At 37.6% G+C, this 18785-nt stretch overlaps 1 protein-coding gene across 1 annotated transcript in view; it reads right to left on the reverse strand.

Moving 5' to 3' along the window:
- SMC1B (structural maintenance of chromosomes 1B) overlaps nt 1-18712 on the reverse strand; it is a 37261-nt gene extending 18549 nt beyond the window's left edge. The window contains exons 1-11 of the mRNA XM_416467.8: nt 18442-18712; nt 15441-15629; nt 15020-15132; nt 13676-13879; nt 13104-13342; nt 12440-12698; nt 10855-10995; nt 8270-8352; nt 6804-7011; nt 3259-3444; nt 403-582 (exon numbers count right to left, since the gene is read on the reverse strand). Of these exons, the coding sequence (XP_416467.2) occupies nt 403-582; nt 3259-3444; nt 6804-7011; nt 8270-8352; nt 10855-10995; nt 12440-12698; nt 13104-13342; nt 13676-13879; nt 15020-15132; nt 15441-15629; nt 18442-18577 (1938 nt within the window). The 5' untranslated portion in view covers nt 18578-18712. The remainder of the gene's footprint in view (nt 1-402; nt 583-3258; nt 3445-6803; nt 7012-8269; nt 8353-10854; nt 10996-12439; nt 12699-13103; nt 13343-13675; nt 13880-15019; nt 15133-15440; nt 15630-18441) is intronic.
- Between the last annotated feature and the right edge of the window lie 73 nt (nt 18713-18785).

The following is an 18785-nucleotide window of genomic DNA, read 5'->3' on the forward strand; positions in this document are numbered from 1 at the left end:
TGACTGTCTAAAAGATAGAAATTATTAAAACAACTTTTGAAAGCACTTCTTCATGGAAAAGCTAGCAAGATAATGTTTTTATTTTTTAAATTAGTCAGTTTTAAGAACGTGATTATTCTTTTTTCCTCATCCTTCCTTTCACCAGTAGAGGACCATGTCAAGAAATATGTCTGGACACTAACATAATCTTTTCTAATTTAATTCCTTTTCCCAGGAAATCATTTATATGTACCATAAGGAGGAAAATGTAAGCACGTTAAATACCTGGTGGCTTATGTAGAGCAGGTTAAACAGCACAGTATCATTTTTGTGTTTTTGTCCAGTAGTTTATGGAATCCTTATAGAAATATTATTTAAATGGCACCAAATACATAACATATGCAACTACATTCATCTTCTTACCTTCAATCTCACTGGTCCCTCAAATGCTATTTGTCTTGCTTCTTTAACTGTGTCACAGACCAAGCCATTCCCACTCACAAACTGAATCACTCTTTTCAATGGAGCAAATGGAGTTTGCACAACATCCACAATCATTTTAGCTCCTTTTATCTCTCTTAACCTCTCGTTGATGGGCTTGACCTTTAAAGCAAATATGCACCATTTAAAATTAATGTTGTAATAGCAAACCATATCCAAATCTCAGTGGTGTGGAAAGAAGATGCACAAATCAACAGAAGAGGTATCAACAGCTACAAGACTAGAAACATCTGTTTTTCATGTTCCATGTGCAACACCAGTCCTGGAACTTACAAAATGTCTCTTACTGTACACAAAGTGTGCATACACTAAGACATGCAGCATGAGAAGCCTGAGAGGAGTTCTGCAGGACTTCATACTCACCAACAAGGAGAGGTTCATTGGTGACCTGCAGACAGAAGGCAACCGTGGCTGCAATTATCAAGATTGAGATAGGGGAACTCAGAAACCTGAGCAAACAGAGTAGGACAAAAAGCAAGATCATGATGCTGAACTTCTACAAAGCATATACTGGTCTCTTCAAGGATCTGTTTGGAAGAGTCCCAAGGGACAAGGCTCTGAATGGAAGAGTGGCCCAAGAATGCTAGTTTATATTCAAAGATCTCTCCCTCAAGAGTGGCCCATACCAACAAGCAGTAAGTCAAGCAAAAATGCCATGCAAGAACAAGTCGTTACTGGCAAAAAGAAAAAAAAAATTAAAAAAAAATAAAATTAAGAAAAAGGAAGCATACACATGATGGAAGCAGGAATGGATAATCTGGCAGGAGAAGAGGCACTGGACGAGCATGTAGACATGTCGTTACAGAAGATGAAGTACAAATGGAATTGAATCTTGCCAGGGATGTCAAAAGACAGGCTTCTGCCATTGCACAGATGACAAAAGTAAGGGGAGGGAAAATGCAGCTGAATGCTGTGTGCGACTTGGTGACACAGGATATGGAGAAGACCTCCCTCACCTCAGTCTTTACAATCTAGACAGACCTTCAGGAACGCGACCAGAAGAGCAGGCTGGAGCAAGAAAAGATGTACTGCTGTTAGAAAAAGAAAAGGTTGAGGAATGCTAAAGCCATCTGGACATGCAGAAGAAACCTGGGAGCCCCGAGAGGGTGCATCCACAAATGCTGAGGGAACTGGCTGATGTCACTGCAAGACCACTCTCAATAACCTTTGAACGGTCATGGTTACTGGGAGAAATGCCCAAGAACGCAAGGAGAACAAATGTCACTCTAATCTTCCAAAAGGTTCAAAGATGAGGACCCACAAAACTACAGGCACATCATCTGCACCTCAAGCCCAGGGAAAACGATTGAGCAACTAATCTTGGAAGCCATTCCAAAGTATATAGATGACAATGAAGTCATCAGGAATAGTCAGCGCAGACTTGCCAGGTTCATCATGTTTGACCAACCTGATAACTCTCCACAAATAACAGACTTGCCTGGTAGATGAGGGGACAGCAGTGGATATTGTCTGCCTAGACTTTAATAAGGCTTTTGACACTTTCTCCCCTAAGATAGGGTAAGCTGTTGATGTATGGATTGGTTGAGCAGACAGTATGGTGGACTGAAAACTGGCTGAACTGCCAGGCCCAGAGAGAGGTGATCAGTGGCACAAAGTTCAGTTTCAGGCCAGTAACTAGCTATGTATCCCAGGAGTCAATACTGGGTCCCATCCTGCTGAACATCTTCATTGACGATCAGGATGATGGGGACAAGGGCACCTTCATCAAGTTTGCAGATGGCACAGAACTTGGAGGAATGGCTGGCTGGCCAGATGGTCATGCATCCCTCCAGATGGACCTAGACAGGCTGGAGAGCTGGTCAGTGAGGAACTTCTTAAAAATCAACAAACGTAAGTACAAAGTCCTGTCCCTTTGTAATTCCTGTGGAGGAATTACTCCACACTCCAGTACACTCTGTGGGCTGACAATCAGAAAAGCAGCCTGGCAGAAAAGGACCAGAGTCCTGGTAGACACAAAGTGGAACTTAAGTCAGTAATGTGCCCTTGGAGAGAGGAAGGTTAAGAGCATCTTAGGCTGAACTGGAAGCAATGTTGCCAGCAGACTAAGGCAGGTGATCCTTCCCCTCTCCTCAGCACTGCTGAGGAGAAAACTGTCCAGGCCTGGGCTGTCCAGTAAAAGAGACATGAGGAGCTGCTGAACAGAGTATAACAAAGGGATGCTAGGATGACTAAAGGGACTGGAACATCTTCCCTCAGAGGAAATGCTAAGACACCTGGGCTTGTTTAGTATGGAGAAGAGAAAGCCTGAGGCTGATCTTACTTGCATGTACACTTATCTGAAGGAAGGGTATAAAAACTACAGAATCATGCTTTTTTTTTTTTGTGGTGTCCAGCAACAAAACAAGAGGCAGCGGGCACAATCTGGAACACAGGAGGTTTCATCTGAACGTCAGAAAACATTTCTTTACTGTGTGGGTAACTGAGCAATGAACCAGACTGCCCAGAGAGGCTGTGGAGTCACTATCCTTGAAGATTTTCAGAAATCACTTGGGCAGCCTGCTGTAGTTGACTTTCCTTGAGTAGTGTGGTCGTACAGGATGACATCCAAACTTAACTGGTTTGTGATACTATTTCCACAGGCATAAAACATGTAAGTATGTAGGCAGAAGATAACATGACATTTTTCAAGCTGTACAGTGGCTCTCAAATCATGTTTGCTTTGCCTTAGCATGTAAGTCTGTTTAAGTTAGCTTAAATAAGTCAGCATTAAGATTTGCAAGTGTATTAACTTCCTGATGACAGGAAAAATATACTTGCCTCAAGGTAATCCAAAGCAAGGAATGTTTCAGGTTCAGCTCGTTCTTGTTTTAGGAACTGAATGCAATCTCTTGCTGTTTTTTCAGTGGCAACAACAATAGCAGTCATATATTTGCTGAATACTTTGGTAACAGCAAGCTGATATTTCTTATGAATAGGATGGCACAGGTCAAGCAATCTTCCAAACTGAAAATAAAAATATAGAGAGGAATAAAAACTTAATTGTAGATATCAAGTAGTATTTCTGCATGCGAGATTTTGAAGTAGCAAAAGTAAAATGCGTTACGTGTCTACAATCCCTGCTTTCTTACAATGGGCGTATGACAGAAAAATAGAAATTGCAGCAATCACCAGATCAAACAGCTTTCAAAATCTGAACGGATTTAATTTTTATCTGAGGTGACTGTTATTGCCTTACTCAGAATCTTTAACAAATACTTTTAGAAGTATTATATAATGACAACAGTAAAACTTGCTAAGCATTTTTCTTTGCAGAAATGAAAGTACCTAGAATATAAGACCTTTGACTGATGATATGGTCCTAAATACAAGAGCTGCTGCAAAAGTAATGCCTCCGATTTTATTACATTAGCCCATAACATTGGGGTGCATGCTGGCAGTAAAGGCTGAACATTCCCACCAATACTCCATTACATTTTGTTGTCGTGTGACCGATGGCAGCAAAGGGGCAGTGTGACAAAATGGCATCTGACATGGAAGCGCTTACAAATCAAAGGTGTGTTGCTGAATTCCTCCATGTGGAAAAAGTTGCAACACTGACATTCATTGGTGTTTGCTGAACATTTACGGAGACCAAACTGTGGAATTGAGCACAGTGAGGCATGTTTCAGCAGTGGCATGGGTGGCATGTTTCAGCAGTGGTAACAGCGACACGAAAGGCAAGCCGCATCCTGGATCGCTGCACAGGTGTCACACCATGAAATGAAGAGTGTCTCTATCAGCTCACTCATGCGAATCAGATAACGGTGGTGACTACGTTGCAAAATAATTATTGTACCTGAGAATTTGCTCTGTCAAATAATATTACTGTGCTCTTTGTATCTGTTGTAGGTTCTATGGAAATAAATAGGAGGCATTATTTTCAGAGCAAGCTATGTAATTACAACAGTTCACTGGAAAATCATAGCAAGAAAGGCACTATTGCGTACTACTGCAGTTTCAACTGAAAAAAGAAGTATCTGTGTCTATTAGTAGCATGAAACCATTTCAACCTGTTTTTCCAGTACTGAGTAATTCAAATAACCAAGGCTATTTTGCCTCATATTGAGACATGACCTCCATAGGCAAAATTAATTCCATGTTCATACTAATTCTGAAAAATGACAGTAAATCTTACTAACAACTGATTATTTGCTGCAGATAAAAGCACACTAAACTATCAGATATGTGTGATCAGATATCACTGCGATGCAATAAGCAAACACCTACCTCAAAAAAATCACTTCCAAGCCAGAAGTATTCCTTCAAGTTTTCCAAATATATTCACTTTCACTATAATTCAACAATAGCTTTTACCCATAATATGATTCTAGAACAACTTAATTTATTTGCTGTATGTACTCCCTAGAGATCTTTTGCTCTAATTCTCAAACTTCAGATACAGGCGACCTTTCTCTGAAAGACTGAAGCCACGCACTAATAAATATTCTGACCATTGTAATTCCAGGTGGAATGCCATACTCTTATGGAAATAAATATGGGCAGTCCAACCAAATTTTCAAAAAATAATAATATTGCCAACGTACCGATGCAGGATGATAAAAAACTTTAAATAAGCTGTGATATTCATTTTGTTAATCAGTCAAATCTATGAAAAGGCACTCACACAGCAGGACTCACACTGTTGCATGGCTATTCCAGTACTTCAAAAATTCACCAACCACTAAAAGAATCTTTCAACAGAAGTATAGAAACTTTAAATATTTTAGATTTAAGCATTTAGAAGCAGTAAGCCATTACTACTTTTTACCTATGAATTCAACTGACACTAAAATTTCCCTCAGTTCTGACTTAGTGGATTATAAGAAGATGAAATCTGTCATGATCCTTTCATCCTGAGACTTTAATTTGGACTGTATTCAGTAATTAATACATCAGAGTGTAATGAGCAGCTCAAAAGCAATGCTGCTACCTTACATGCTGGTGTTTCAACTTATCCATCTTTCATGCATTTGAAGCCATGCTGTTGGGGAGCACTCTTAAATTTGCAGCACCTAAAACAAAATGATTGAGAGCACCCTCAACATCTGATCTCCCCTAGGCTGGCAAGACACAGTCCAATCTTTGTCATGTCGGGTTTCAATACAAAAAGCTAGCAAACACATACATGCAATCATGTCTTTGATTATTATTATTATTATTTTATATATCTTATTAACATGAATTGAAAAACCTGTGAAGCAGGATTGGAAACCAAATTTCTTAATCTCTTCAGAAAACAGACACTTACCACAGTTTGAGAAGGTTCTGACAAAGACAGAGAAGCAAAACACAGTATTTTATGCTTTTATGCTTGCACAAAGAACACAGATGTCACCTTATAAGCATTATTTTCAGAACAGGATCCCTTGGCCATATGTCTCAAATGAGAATGAATGAGGACATATACACAAAGATATATCTAGAGATAACCTATGCAATTGATTAGATGTATTAAAGAGGTGTAAACAACTCCAAGTACCTCTTGGACAACTCAGGAGTATCTTTAAATGTGTCTATAAAATGGTTTAAGTATTAAGTCATAAAACAATCTTGGTAAATATTTTGAGGTCTTAAGAAAATGCAGTATCAATATCCACAAAACAGACATTACTTAAAAGTAATGTCAGTAAAATATGGTATATGCTAAGCAGACAAATCACGTGAGAACATAAAAACCTTACGCTCCTGAGTATTCTTTTTGGGATAAGTGGTCTTACAGCCAACTCTCCCCTTAATTTGTTCAAAATAAGCATGTTAAAAATATGTTTTGAAATTGATAGAAGAAAACAAACCCCAAAACCAAAAACATACTCCATAAAAAGCACACAAAATCAAAACTGCTTTTGGATACAAGCAGTAGTCTGTATGTTCCTAGTTTCTAGCAGCCTTTCAGTGTCTAAAGAGGAGCAGACTCTTTAGCAGGGTCTGTTGTGATAGGAAAAGGGGAAATGATTTCAAACCTGAAGAGGGAAGATTTAGATTGGATATAAGAAAATAATTTTTTACGATGAGAGTAATAAAGCACTGGCACACGTTGGCCAGAGAAGTGGTGAAGGCCCCATCCCTGGAAACATTAATGTCAGGCTGGACTGGGATCTAAGCAACCTGATGTAGCTACAGATAGCTGCAGAGGAGCCGGACTAGATGACCTTATGAAGTTCATTCCAACACAAATGATTCTATCATTATATTTTTCCAGGTGCACTTAAGCTGAAAATACCATACAGGACATTCCAGTTTACTCTCGCTGCTTACTCATGCTAAAGCAGAGGTCTCAGTTTGTAATACTGAAAAAAGGCATTTAAATGAGGTCATTCAATTACCACAGAATCTGGATACAGTCTTTTAAGACTTTCAACAATCTCTGCTCTCATTTGCTGACGCTTTCCCTCATGGTAATCAATTCTGGCATTCTGTAGTTCACCAACTATTTTGTTCAATTCTTCATTCACTTCAGCTATTCGTGTTGTTGAATTCTCTATTTCCTTAGCTAGCATTTCCTCCTTCTTTTTTTCTTCTTCCAGTGACTCACTTTGAACAGAAGCAAAAACAGTAAAGCAAATTTTTCAATTATACAAGCTTTCAGCTTATAAAATTAAAATCATTCTGTGGTCGCATATTATAAAAAAAATATTGGTGAAATGCACCACCCATACCCTCACTGTGCTATCATCAACTGTTTGGTCTTCAAAAACACTGCACAAACATCAGTGAATGTCAACAGACGCAATTTTTTCAGCATAGAGGAATTCCAACTCCACACCTTTGTCTCACACACATGTCCATGTCAGATGCTCTTTTATCAGCATGCCCCTCTGCTGCCATCTGTTGCACAGCAGCAAAACATAACAGTATATTGCCGAGACGGTTCAACCACTGTTGCCATTCTACCAACATCTGCCTCTAACGTGGGCCAACAGAGTAAAATAGCAGGCAGTGCTTTTGGAGCAGCCCGTGAAACAGGGCACTTACTGAGTTGCACTCTACAGTATATGCATCTTTTAAGGTTTCAAAATTAAGTTCAAGTGAGAATATATGGCTGTGTGTATATTAAAATACACTGTTTTACCTGCTACTAATAAAAGGTCTGATACTGTATAACTAAAAATGCCTGAAAATTCTCACGTGTAACTATAATGCACTTTGCACCCTTTCAAAGACTCCGCTATTAACTAACTATTTGATTAAAATAATTTCTTGCATCATAGTCACAATGGATTGGCTGCTCTCTGTCCATGGCAGAACTTTGTTGCTGCCTTTGACACAGACAGCATCGCTAAGCCAAAGCACACGTTACAGAGGCATAAGAAGAAGACAGGTCGAAGGAAATCTCTGAACATATCTACCCTGACTTCTTGCAGAACACAGCTAACATGGAAGCTGGATCAAGCCGCTCAATGTAGAGCTTGCATACTCTATTTCACAAAGAATGAAAACCACACAGGAAATAAAGAGACAAGGAATAAGAACTGACATAGGCTTCTAATGCACAAGGTTGATATTAACTCTTCTCTGAAGCAGCACTACAGAACTGCTCTATTCTCTCACTGAGTATTTGTCCATGAACAGCCCCAAACCTTACCCACAGTGACATAATCTACACTTCCACAACAAAACAGAAGCAACTATAAAACTGTTTCAAACAACGGACAAGTCATCATAATTCTTAATATGCATAATTCATCATAATTTAAAGCTAAAGTAACTGAAATATTAACATCACAGCAAAAACAAAACAAAAACACCTGAAAATACATAATACAAAAAAAAAAGCCATTTTTAAACATACGTGCATTTCTTGGTATATTCTTCCAACTTCTCTACTCGTTTTTTATACTCCTCTATCTGTTCCACAGTCTGTACAATGGTTTCCTAGGCAATCACAAATAAACTGTATTAAAAAAACAAATGAAAAATACTAATTTTTTCAACAAGACACAAACTCTTACTTCAGTTTACGTACTAAAACGTTACCTATTCTTCGTGTGACATATCACATGCTGACAAAATAGTATCTTTCTCATCAGCAGATAAGCTGCACCATGAACAACAAAATTTCACCTTACGAAGGACACTACCGTATTTTTGGTGTTCAGCAACAGTTCAGAGAAACACAGTGTTAGTGAATTACAGCTTTTTAAACAACAACAACAAAAAATATTTTCATAAGGTTAATAAAAGCTTTATCCTAAGGAGAACACATGGAGATTCCTACATAAAATCATTGCATTAGCATAACCAAACCAACAGCAAAACAAGTCTTTTCAGTTACTTAAACTGAATGAAAATCCATAAACTACGGCAAGTAAAAGAAAATCATAAAGTTACTTAAGTATTTTATTAAGTCATAACCTTTGAAATCCTCCAGACCTATTGTTTCCTTTCAGAATATCTTACATATCTCTATCATCAACAATTTTAAATATATTGGTCTCTTTCAATCACTTCTCTTTTAAAGACAGATTTTCTAGCAATACACACTCATGATCTGATTTCTGCGTTTCAGAGAATCACAGAATTATAGGGGCTGGAAGGGACCTCCACAGACCATTGAGTCCAACTCCCCTGCAAAGCAGGCCCCCTACAGCAGGCTGCACAGGTAGGCATCCAGGAGGGTCTTGAATATCTCCAGAGATTTGAAGGAGGTAAGTGGATTTCTGGGCAAAATACAGAAGCACTAAGTTCCATCTTATTTTAGCTGAAATTTCATACACGTAACCCTTAACAGCTGTTACTGAACTACAGAGTAACAGTTTGAAAGGGACCTCTGGAGCTTGCCTAGTTCACCAGCTGATGGAAAGGAAAGTCATTCATACAAGCTTGTTTAAGGCCTTGTCCTGACAAATTTTGAATAGTTCAGGGACAGAGACTCCAGTCTTTCTGCACACTCATTTCAGTGTTTGACTACTTACACAACGTAACAGTTTACTCAATTTCCCACATTCCAAACTGCACTTGTTGTATTCCATTCTATCACTGCGCACCTCCAGAAAGGGAGTGACTGTTTTGCTCATATCCTCCCACTGGGTAGTTGCGGGTAGCACTAAGGTCTCCTCTTTGCTTTTCTTTCTACAGGATGAAGAAATACAGCTCAAACAGCCTCTCCTAATATGCCAAGTGCTCCAACCTCAATGAGCATGGTAGCCCACTAGTGTACTTGGATGCCACCATCTCACACTGGCAGTATATGCTTGATGTGGTCACATGCATATCTGAATGTGGGGAATAACTATCAGTTGTCAATAGCATGGATGAAAAATGCCAATTCTGAATGTTCAGACACGCATTTTATGAACTCTAAACATCCCTTATTTCCTTCTGAACACTAAAATACAATTTGTGGAGTTTCAGAAGCACAAGGAATGGAATTTATTTCATTTCTAGTCAGTAGTTTCTTCTGGTAACTAGTCCTTCAACAAGAAAAGGTAGTATCATACAAACAGCAAACAGATGTACAAGCATCACCTTAAGTCTGATGGCAAGGATGACTTCACACTCTCATAGCTATTAAGTAAAATACTCACTTTTCTCTACAAGCATATTTATATTTAGAACAATTAGATGTTAGGACTCCTAAAACTGGTAACATCTCATCTGACTAATTTGAGTTTTCAGAACATAGGAGTCTCCTCCAAACCTTGCCTCCACAACTAAATGGTGAAAAAAAATGCATGTTGCCATGTTGGCATAGTTGGGAAAAAAAATATATAAAAATGTCACAGTGCAAGCATTCTATTGAAAGAAAAATCATCAGTTGAGCTTCTAGAAGCACGATACAAGACAGACCAAGCTTGGAAATAATTTTTCTAAGAGAGTAAATCAAGCATAGTAACATCAGATGTGCAATGATGTACATCAGAAGCAAAATGACAGTAGATATCTATATTCTCAGACACTCTCTCTGAACTGCAACACCAGAATGGGCACCATGATTCTTCATCTCTCTCATTCTGGTCCTTCAAGTCCCATCCAAACTATTTCAGCTGCTGCAAACAAAATAAACCTCAAAAGGTGATGACAGTCATACAGATAAAGAGTGCTAGGGAACCTCAGAAAGAAGAACTACATTTATAAAACCAGGAACTTCTCAGAGTTATGTACATGTCCTGAGTAACTGTGAAATGCTAGAGCCAGACTGTTCAAAGCAATCCTTAGCATGGATCCATGCAATCATTCCCTGAAAAAAAAAAACCAAGTCATTTTTCTAAACCTGCTGCAATATGAGAAATGCATGAGTACTTGCAATGTATCTCCTTTGCCAAGGATTTCTGTCACTGCATTTTACACATTTATGTAGACATTCATACCAGAGGCAGGGGTGCAGAAAAAGTACATTTTTTTCCTCAAAGCATAGTTCTAGCTCGATACAAATACCTTAACTTCTTTTTTCTTCCTCTGATAAAGTTTCATCCTTTCTTCATCTGCTTTTTGTTCCCAACGAAGTTTACCTAGCTGCTGCGTTAGTGTAGCTACTTTCCTTCTTGCTATTTCCTTCAGTTCTTTATAGCGCTCCAGCTGAACAAATAAAAAAATAAAGTCACTGCACTGAAAATGAAACAACTCATGTTTCTATACTCTCAAATAGTAATTTCCTACCTTATCAAAATTAATATTATGAAAGACACTGAATTCTGCAGACCTTTCCATTCATTACATTTTATTAAGGGAAGATTCAGTTCAAAGCTTACACTGAAGTATGACCACAGACTATAACTATTCTGACTTTTAACAATCCCTGTTTTATCAAGCTGACAGTACTTTACAGTGAATATTAAGTTTAAAACAATGTTTTCAGTCCAAAATTAGTGCAAGCTTTGAATTTATTATTATTCCAAACTATCACAGCATTTCTATGTTATCAAATCTGTATTTTTAACATAAAATAGCACTTTAATCATAACTTTGTGGGATTGCTTCATTTAAGAAATGTGTTCAAGGTGCAAAATAGCAACATTCACATGCTAAATAAGCAATTCTTCAGGTTCTCCATTAATTGATGAGAAAATATTTTGTGGAAAAAGATAGTGGAGAAGAGAACCTATAGTAGTTGGGTACAGAAGAGTTTCTGGGCAAAATGGTCTTGAAGACAGATTTTCAAAATGTGAATTTACAGTACAATAATACTGTACTTTCCTTCTAAAACTTAAAATAATACAAGTAAGTTACCTCAGCATTAGATTCTGACCCACAGTAAATGGGAATAGTATGCTTCATACCCACAGTATGAAGCCTTGCGTGCATTTCTGTCATTTATTTCTTTTTCCTAACTGAACACATATTTCTCTACTACAGCAACATGCCATTTCTCAGAATCAATCTTCTCAGCCCCAAGATCCTATGTGGTATTTTCTATTCTACCTTCCCACACTGTACTACCTGAACTCCTGTAAGGAAGGAAAACAAAACAAAGCAAAACAAAAAGAGCTCTCAACCTAGCCCTAGATATGTAGCTATGTAGCCCTATTACGTAGCTATAAACCCTAGTCTACAGAGGAGAGTCCCTCCATACAACCCTTCTGAAGTTTCCGTCAAATTCTTCTCTATTTCCTTTTCACTGGAAATTCATTGCTTCCTCCAGTATCTTCTCATATTACTTATAAAATGGGTTTTAAACATTGAACTGCATACCCTTTCTAATCTCAGAATAGCACATTTATGTTTTTCTATGCAACTACTTAGATATATTTCTTATAACTGGAAGTTTTGAGTGAGGTACAAATTTGACATTTACTTTCCCTTCTCCCAGACAGGAGATGAAAAGGCTGAAGCATCAATTCTATTTAACTGATTAAATAGTCCCGAAAAAAAAAGTTAAATTTTGGTTTTGTTTGAACTCAACAACAAAAACCACTAGAAAATCACAAGTAATTGATGGAAAAAAAAAAAGTTTCTTTGTCATCAGTGCAGATTTCAGACTTCACTAGTAAACAGTATTTTGTTTCCTGGTCGCCCACTTTACCTGACGCTCTCTCAGCTCAACACGTTCTACTCTCAGCAATATCTCCTCTTCAGCTTCCTTCTCAAATTCTCTCCATGCCTTCTCGGTATCATGCAATTCCATCTCTAGTTCTTTTATGTTCTGTTTTTCCTTATCACAGTATTTCTCCTTGTCCCTTAGAGATCTTTTAGACATTTCTACTTTCTTGATTTGGTAGGAAGTATTTTCTTTCGCTTTTATATAGAGGGCTTTCTGCTGAATCAGGGATGCCTGAAGAGTCCTGAAAGAACAAAAAAAATAGAACAACCCCTTCAAACAAACGTGCAAACGAGCCACCAATTGCCAGCTGCAAGGTTACATACCCACGGATGTTATTTTTGGTTTTCAAACATCCACTGAAAAAAAGTTTAAGAAATGCAGCATAAAATTCTGAAATTCACAACAAACAAGTAATTAAATGACTGAAAATGTTGGTAAGGTTGGGGGGGGCTGGAAATACAACATAAATAAATAAATAAAGCATCAGTGTTCAGTTATTACTCCAGTAAAATGCTACAACTCAACTTCCATAGCATTGGGAGCTATCACCCTACTTGCCTCAATAGGAAACGCCCACCTGCCAAGCAATTCCCAGCGCAGACTATGCTTTAACTCAACTATCAGAGAACTTGATTGGAAAACCTACTTCATTTCTCTTTCCATCTGTTGCTGGTCTCTGTTTAGTACACCAAGCACCTTTTTCTTTGCTCTGAAGGTATCTTCTGCTGTAGAAAGGGAGTCTTTCTTGATCCTAGCCTCCATATTCTTTTCATCCAAACTCTCTTTCAGAGATTCAATGCTTCTTTCATTGTGATAGAGCTGGAAAAGTTGAAGCTGTACCCTGTTTGCATTCAGTTCTCTGACAAGCATCTGGTAATGCTCTGCCTGCCAATATTAAAATTTCATTTTTAGCTTAAGAAAGGATTTTTAAATGACTAGCAGTCTAATCTGAAGTCCAAAGTGATATAGGCTGATGTAACAGTAATGCACACTATCCAAACTCAGACATCTCAGTCAACCTTTACCGTAATTCTACTGGCTACTCTACTCTTCAATTTATTCAGTTTTTATAATAATGTATTTAAAATAATAGAGAAAAGCATATTTTACAACATATTGAAAAAACACTAGATGAAAAATGGTATTTTCTTTCTAAAAGCTACCTAAGTTCTCAAAAGATGCAAAAATACACACACAAAAGTAGTAACTTTTAGTTACCTCCTCCTTCTCTACCTTCGCTTGCTTGCGTTCTGCTGCAATATTTTTTTTCTTGTTATAATTAAAGTGTGCATCCTCCTCTGCTTGCTGCATTTTTTTCTTTTTCCTTTCATATTCCTCAGCATATTGCCATGAATTACTGATTTGTTCAAAAAGTTGAGTTCTTTCTTTCGGCTTCTTCATTGCAATTGACTCTACTGTTCCCTAAAACACAATTGGGAAAAAAAAAAAAATGAACCACTGCAGATCACGTTGTAGAATGATAAATTTCTTCTCTAAGAACACACAATACAGATTTATCCCCTGATATTTTAATGATTAGCATTACTGAAAACTAATATACTTATAGATTCAAAGCCAAGGAAAAGTACAGTAAAGACTATCATCTAGCCAGCAAGTTACATTACTAATAATTTTATAATATCAAATACTACCTAAGACATGCACATCCAAATTAAATCTACCTAAACAAAGGAGTAAGCAGTATCAGAAAAACAAAATTCTGTCTCATTAGCCTCTTTAAAAGAATTGAAAGACATTTGCAATGAAAAGAAAAAAACAGCTACTTCCAAAGCGTAATTGCTCAAGTGAGTGTATCTGAAGATTCTATAACTCGCAAAGCTAAGGGGCACACAAGCTTTGCCACACATTAGCTTTCAAATCTTTGCTGACCTGAAGCAATTATCATTTTCAAAAAACTGTATTCAATACGTTTTCTGACTTCAATCTGTTGTTACGGTGGGCAAACGCCCTCACCATAGAAATTATGATCACAAGAATGTATACCCAGGCTTTCTAAAAAAGAGAAACAGTTGTAGTTCCTTGGGAATTTCACAATCACAGCTCAGTAAAACGTAAGGAAGGTAACCGTGTGAAATATACTCATGAGCACATAAGCTTATGTAAGCACAGTAAGCACATGACATTTATGACTTGAATCATTAAATACTTTTGAAGTAATAACTCAATAGGATTTTCAGTCCCTAAAAGATAGTCTTACAAATTTTCATACTTCTTGATTAACATTATATGATGCAAATGCTTTTCTATTTATAACATTCCTAGAAGTTAATACTGCAAACCTTTTAAAGTAAAGGCCCACATCTTTTATTTTGAAGATTCAAAGCATTCTTCCAAATTAGCTTCTTTCTTCCTAATATAATCCTGTACACATAAGGTCTATCATTCCCATTTCAAAGACTTAAAATTCTTTGATAAGGCTAAGATAAAGTTTATTGGCTTGAAAGCACCTTGAAACTAGCTTGAATATCAAATAAATAACTGCTACAGATATCAAATAATCTCAGAAACTTATTTTCTTTAAGAAGTACCTTAAGTGCTCACCTGAAAAATAAGACAATTCCTAGCTTTGACAAGTATGCCTATTTTTTCAAGCTCAGATATGTAAGCAGACCGGGTAATAGATTTATCATTGAAAATATATTCTGAACAACCATCTAAAGGAGGAAAGAAAAAACAATCATGATAAATAAAAAGGCTACGACACAAAATACATAGGTAAAATTATTCCACGTTCTTTTCCTGAGCAACTTCCTCAAAGAAAATGGACTTCCACTATTCTCTTAACCCTTGGATAATTTTTAACATTACCCTTAGTATATGTTTTCTGCAACTTTTACACTTGGTATCAAGATGCTGCTGATGGACTGTAAGAAGTATTTGAAATTCAGAGTTAACTATTCTTGGTCTTTATTTTTTAGGTATCAGACCACAGAATGTACATCCAAAAGAACCTGCCACCTACCACGGATAACTCTTGAAAATGTTTTTTCTTCCCCATCTTCTTCACAGTATACTATCTTTACACTTGCTGTAGAAGAAACTGGTTTTCCAACATGTGCTCCGTGAATTAGTTCTCGAACACTTTTAACTCGTAAATTAGATATCTTTTCACACAGCACAAAACTAACAGCATCCATTATGTTAGATTTTCCTAGAAATAAACAAACAAGTCAATGCTCTGACATGGAAGAAATTGAAGGAGGGATACGATTAACAATTAACTAAAAATATAAATGTATAGGCACAAAAGTGTTCAATAATTCTAATTCTGTATCTCGTTGAGGAAAACATATTGCACACAATGAAGAAATACATTTCTGAAATGCAACAGCAGCAGCAGATAAAAAGCTAATCTTTAATAAAAATCATCAAAAAACTCACCTTTTATTTATTTAGCTTGGTAGAACAAATTTTATTGTCATTACTTACACTGAACTAACAGTATCATAATCCTTACTTCATAGAGGCCTTTTTTATCATGGGTGTCCAACCTTTTCGTTTGCCTGGGCTGCACTGAGTGAAGAGGAATTATCTTGGGCTGCTTATTAAATATATAGAAAACATAACGTATATAAGTAACAAAGCTTCTTTAATATTTTTTTTCTATAAATTTTTAAAAAAAGAGAACAATGAAAACAAAAAACTAGTGGGATATTTGACCTCATTTTTGCAAAACAGATGCATTAGTTTGGTTCAATGGAAGCGGGTGCAATTCTTACTCAGTTCTCAAGGTGCTCATCAGAGATTTCTGATGAAATACTACTCTTCCTGTGCTTCATACTTGAAAATATTTAGCCACAAACATACATACTGCCAAAAAACCATGATGTGAATAAGGTATGATTGGGAAGCAAGGGATACTTCTCCCTGATAAGATGGGTCTTATAAAAGTGTAATAGAGAGATATGATCAAATTTCTCAGTTGATTATGTGATTGCTACTCTACACATTCCATTTGAAAATTTACAGGTAATGTATTTACAAAACAATACCATTTTTTTCCAGCCATCTTGGAGCTTACTCTCAAATCCCTGTATCAAAATGGAAAGTAGGGCTGATATTAAAAAAAGAAAAAAAAAAAGTCTTCATTGAATTCTCTTTCCGTTTTTCCACTTTAGAGTTGATCAATTCTATTGCTAGATTATTTTGTTTTCAACTTTGTTACTATAACAGTATACTGAATCACCTCCCAAAACATCAGAAGAGTAGTGGAAAACAACAACAACCACCTAAAATTCAGAGATTACAAATATTCACATTACTTTTTCCTGGCTGATTTAGAAAGTTTATTCAGATTTACCGTGAAGAAGTCTTGGAAAAAAAAATATGCAGAATGTTGAGACTTTCCATTATGAAACAGTGAGGTTTGGATAGGTAATTCAAAATATGACAGTAACACTGGCAAAAGCTAGCTATTTACATTTATGGATCTCATTTCAACTGAAAAACGTTCAGGAACAGCAGGATCTGAAACCAAGATCATAAACTAAATCACTAATGGACTGGGGAACTAAAACCAAACGCTAAGCCTGTCCTTGTGGCTCCTCATTAGAGCACCACCTTGTTCTCTGTCAAGAATAAAATCCCATTTGCTTGAATAGGGCTTTCAGCAGAAGTGAGCCACATTTTTAAAACTTCCAGCACCCACCACCTAACTATGCTGAGACACACTGACAAGCAAAGGCTCTTGGAGACTAAGCTGCTGTGTCCAAAGTAGCTGCCATCACCGGAAGGCTGCCCCCTCCCCTCAAAATGCATTTAATCGCAAGGCCTAGAACATAATCAAGAAGCCATTTTGCATTATTACAATTCAGAACCCAGACATCTTCATCTGACCATACCAAGCTGACCCACACAGCTGCGTGTGCTGTTTGCAAACTGCTTGTTCTACAAGACCATGAAAATAATAGAGAAATCAACTGATAATCACTATCTTTCATTACAGAAGCAATGGCAACTCAGGAGCTTCCAGAATTTCATGCACCAAACATAATGAACAGAAACAAAATAAAAGCAGCAGTTGAAAAAAAAAGAGTAAAAGAAGTGATGAGAGAGGAAAAAGTACTGCCAGTGCCACAGCCCAAGCCAATCAACTTGAAAAGTACTACAGAAGGAAACAGAGTGAAATACCATCCCCTAAAACATCACTGCTTTAACACACGCATTTCATTAATACTTCTAAGATTTTTTCACATTATTTTTATGGATCATACTAGAAACAATGTATGTGTTCCCTCTACTGGTTCTGCTCTAGCTGTGAAACTATGTCTGAGGCTGTTTGGTGGTGATATTGCTATTTTTCTAAACACGTGAAAGGGAAAGCATTCAAAATATTACGCAACTTGACCCAAACAGCTTTCCTTGGATTTCCTCTCTTAATGTCATTTCTTTTTCTCATCAAATCCAGACCAAATCTTGCCTACTGATTTCCTGCCTATAATGAAGCCTGCTACCTTGAAGTTTGTCTTCATCACGTGAAGGAAGATTTTCATCCTGTTTTCCACAACACAAATAGTACAGGTTAAGAGACATTACTAATATAGTTTCCCTTTTTTACTCCACCTCCTGGGGCAGGGGGGATCTTTAAGACGATCTGACACATTCACTGACACGATAAAACACTTCCATGACAAAAAAAGCCCACAGGTCCATGTGAAGAGGCCCACAGAAGTCTACACCCCCTATGCAAAATCATGCAGTTCTGCTCCTCAAGGGACAAGCTGCTGCCATTCCTGCCCATTCAGTGCCAACTGTGGTAGCCCTAGTACTGGGCCCACACTTGGATGCACTTGCTGTTATGGCTTCTTCTTCATCAGGCTGGAAGAAACCTGGCAAGGAACCCAGAACTAAGACTGGGAAAAAGCCTGAGAAAGCAGGGCAAGGACAAAAGAAACCTCCATCTTAGCAACTGTGAAGGACACACATGGCCACAAAATGGCCCTGGCCCCTTCCCAGCCTCCTACCTGATCCATTGGGCCCAATTATGCAGTTGAATCTCATGAAGGGGCCGATAAGCTGCTCCCCACGCCAGGACTTGAAGTCCTTCACCATCAGCAGCTTCAGGTAGCCCAGCCCTGTGGCAGTGGGTGCGGAGGCCATTCCCCTTCAAACTTCAGCCTCACACAAATTTTAAACCACCGAGTATTTTTTTTTTTTTTTTTTTAATGGTTTGTCTTCTGGAAGGGGGCACAGGGAGGAAAAAAGCCCTCAGCGTCAGGTGGAACGCTGAAGCCCAAAAGAACGCTAGGCCGAAAGCCCACCCACCCCACCTCGCCCCTCAGCGGCCGACGCACAACGCCGCCACCGG

Source organism: Gallus gallus, chromosome 1 (genome assembly GCF_016699485.2).
Source record: "Gallus gallus isolate bGalGal1 chromosome 1, bGalGal1.mat.broiler.GRCg7b, whole genome shotgun sequence".
In the NCBI taxonomy this organism is placed as follows: domain Eukaryota; kingdom Metazoa; phylum Chordata; class Aves; order Galliformes; family Phasianidae; genus Gallus; species Gallus gallus.